General features: G+C 48.4%; 1 protein-coding gene across 1 annotated transcript; it reads left to right on the forward strand.

The window, feature by feature from the left end:
- Positions 1-954: 954 nt before the first annotated feature.
- Positions 955-1,155, forward strand: PPTG_23920 (hypothetical protein; the record flags this gene model as incomplete). The annotated part of the gene is made up of 1 exon (XM_008913935.1): positions 955-1,155. The coding sequence occupies one exon, from the start codon at positions 955-957 to the stop codon at positions 1,153-1,155; it is 201 nt and encodes a 66-aa protein (XP_008912183.1).
- Between the last annotated feature and the right edge of the window lie 428 nt (positions 1,156-1,583).

The following is a 1,583-nucleotide window of genomic DNA, read 5'->3' on the forward strand; positions in this document are numbered from 1 at the left end:
GCCGTGCGTACGTGGGACTGAGTGAGAAGGAATTTGTTGGTGATCATGAAGATCACGTCCAGTTTGAAGACGACGTAGTCGAGATGAAATACCAGAAATCAATCATCAAGGCGACTGTAAGAGATGCCTCGGATGGAGGGACGCCGGAGAGACGTCGAAAAATTCGGCGTCGGAAGAAGACCTCCACCAGACAATTTATTTTGTCCTGGAAGACATCGGATATCGTCCCCCAGCAGAATCTAGATCAGGATGGCAATAGCCTCGTCCAGGATGGTATTCGCCTCGGCCTGAGAACCCCGACAGAGATGTTCAGTGTGACAAGTGCGGAAAGCTGGGTCATAAAGGAAAGTATTGCTAAAGGGACGTAATGTGCGCGCGTTGCGGCCAGAAAGAACATCCTGTTTGTGCTTGTCGGGTCCGAATATGCTCTTACTGTGGGAAGTATCACGGAGGTACCTGTGGATTTTTCTAAGCCATCGAAGCTGTGAAGTCTCTTCGGAGATGTATGCTGAAAGACCTGCCACCTCACGTTATTCGGAAGGTAGTGGGTGACGAAGGGGATCTAGGGAAGTCGTCAAACTAATAAGCCCACTGGATGGGGATCGAGAACGCGCCGGGCAGAAACTACTGCAAGGATTGTGCGTCTTAGCTTACGTCAGACCCGAACTGAGAAGGAAACCAGATAACCAACAATGCATGACTTCTATGATTCAAGATGCACCTGTTGACCCTAGAAGTGATACCGTTGGGCGGGACCCTTCAGATGTCGATCAACCGATCGAACTTACTTTGGAGCCCAGACAGAGATATGGTTGGTGGGAGAAGAATGAGTCATAGCGTGGCGATGGTAGACGAACCGGTGAACAATGTTCGGACCAGTACCTTGCTCGACACAGGCGCGTCTAGGAGTATAGTAAGTTTGGCTTTGCGCGTAAGCTCAAATTGAAGTTCCGGATGCTGACGAAACCGATCAAGGTGTCCGGCTTGGGCGGAGTTGTGACGTATATCTCAGCTGGAGTAAACGTGAAGTTTGCTCTCGGATTACAAGTGGTGTATGTCGTAGATGTCTGGCTGGCGAATATTGGCGAAGGAGTAGACGCACTTCTGGGAATGGACTTTATGTATGCCACAGGCGTCCGACTGTGGCTACGATAGGGCCTTATCCAACTCCCCGACGAGGAATCTGTGCTGCTGCAAGACGGTCCGCCTCACTACGTGGGTCGTGAGCTGTCGCTGTGTCCCTAATAAACCATCTGGCTCCGACAAGGCAAGTATTCTGTGTAACAGGGTTACACGCAAGTGGCTACATGTAGCCACTTGGATACGGTGATGAGTTTCCACGTTGTATGATACATCAACGGTTATATTTGACAGACGACTGGTCTGTGTGCATTTAGACTTCCCATTTGTTGAAAGGACATCATCTTTCAACCAATTAGATTAGCAGGATTCTGCCAACCACACGGTGCCAAATACCTCTCATTTCGAATTACAGTTTTTGAAGGAAACTCAGATAGAAAATCATAAACAAAAAATAACAGTTCTCATTTTACGCTAAAATCGGCTTTTCCTATTCTTGTTTT

Source organism: Phytophthora parasitica, assembly GCF_000247585.1.
Source record: "Phytophthora parasitica INRA-310 unplaced genomic scaffold supercont2.57, whole genome shotgun sequence".
Lineage (NCBI taxonomy): Eukaryota > Oomycota > Peronosporomycetes > Peronosporales > Peronosporaceae > Phytophthora > Phytophthora nicotianae.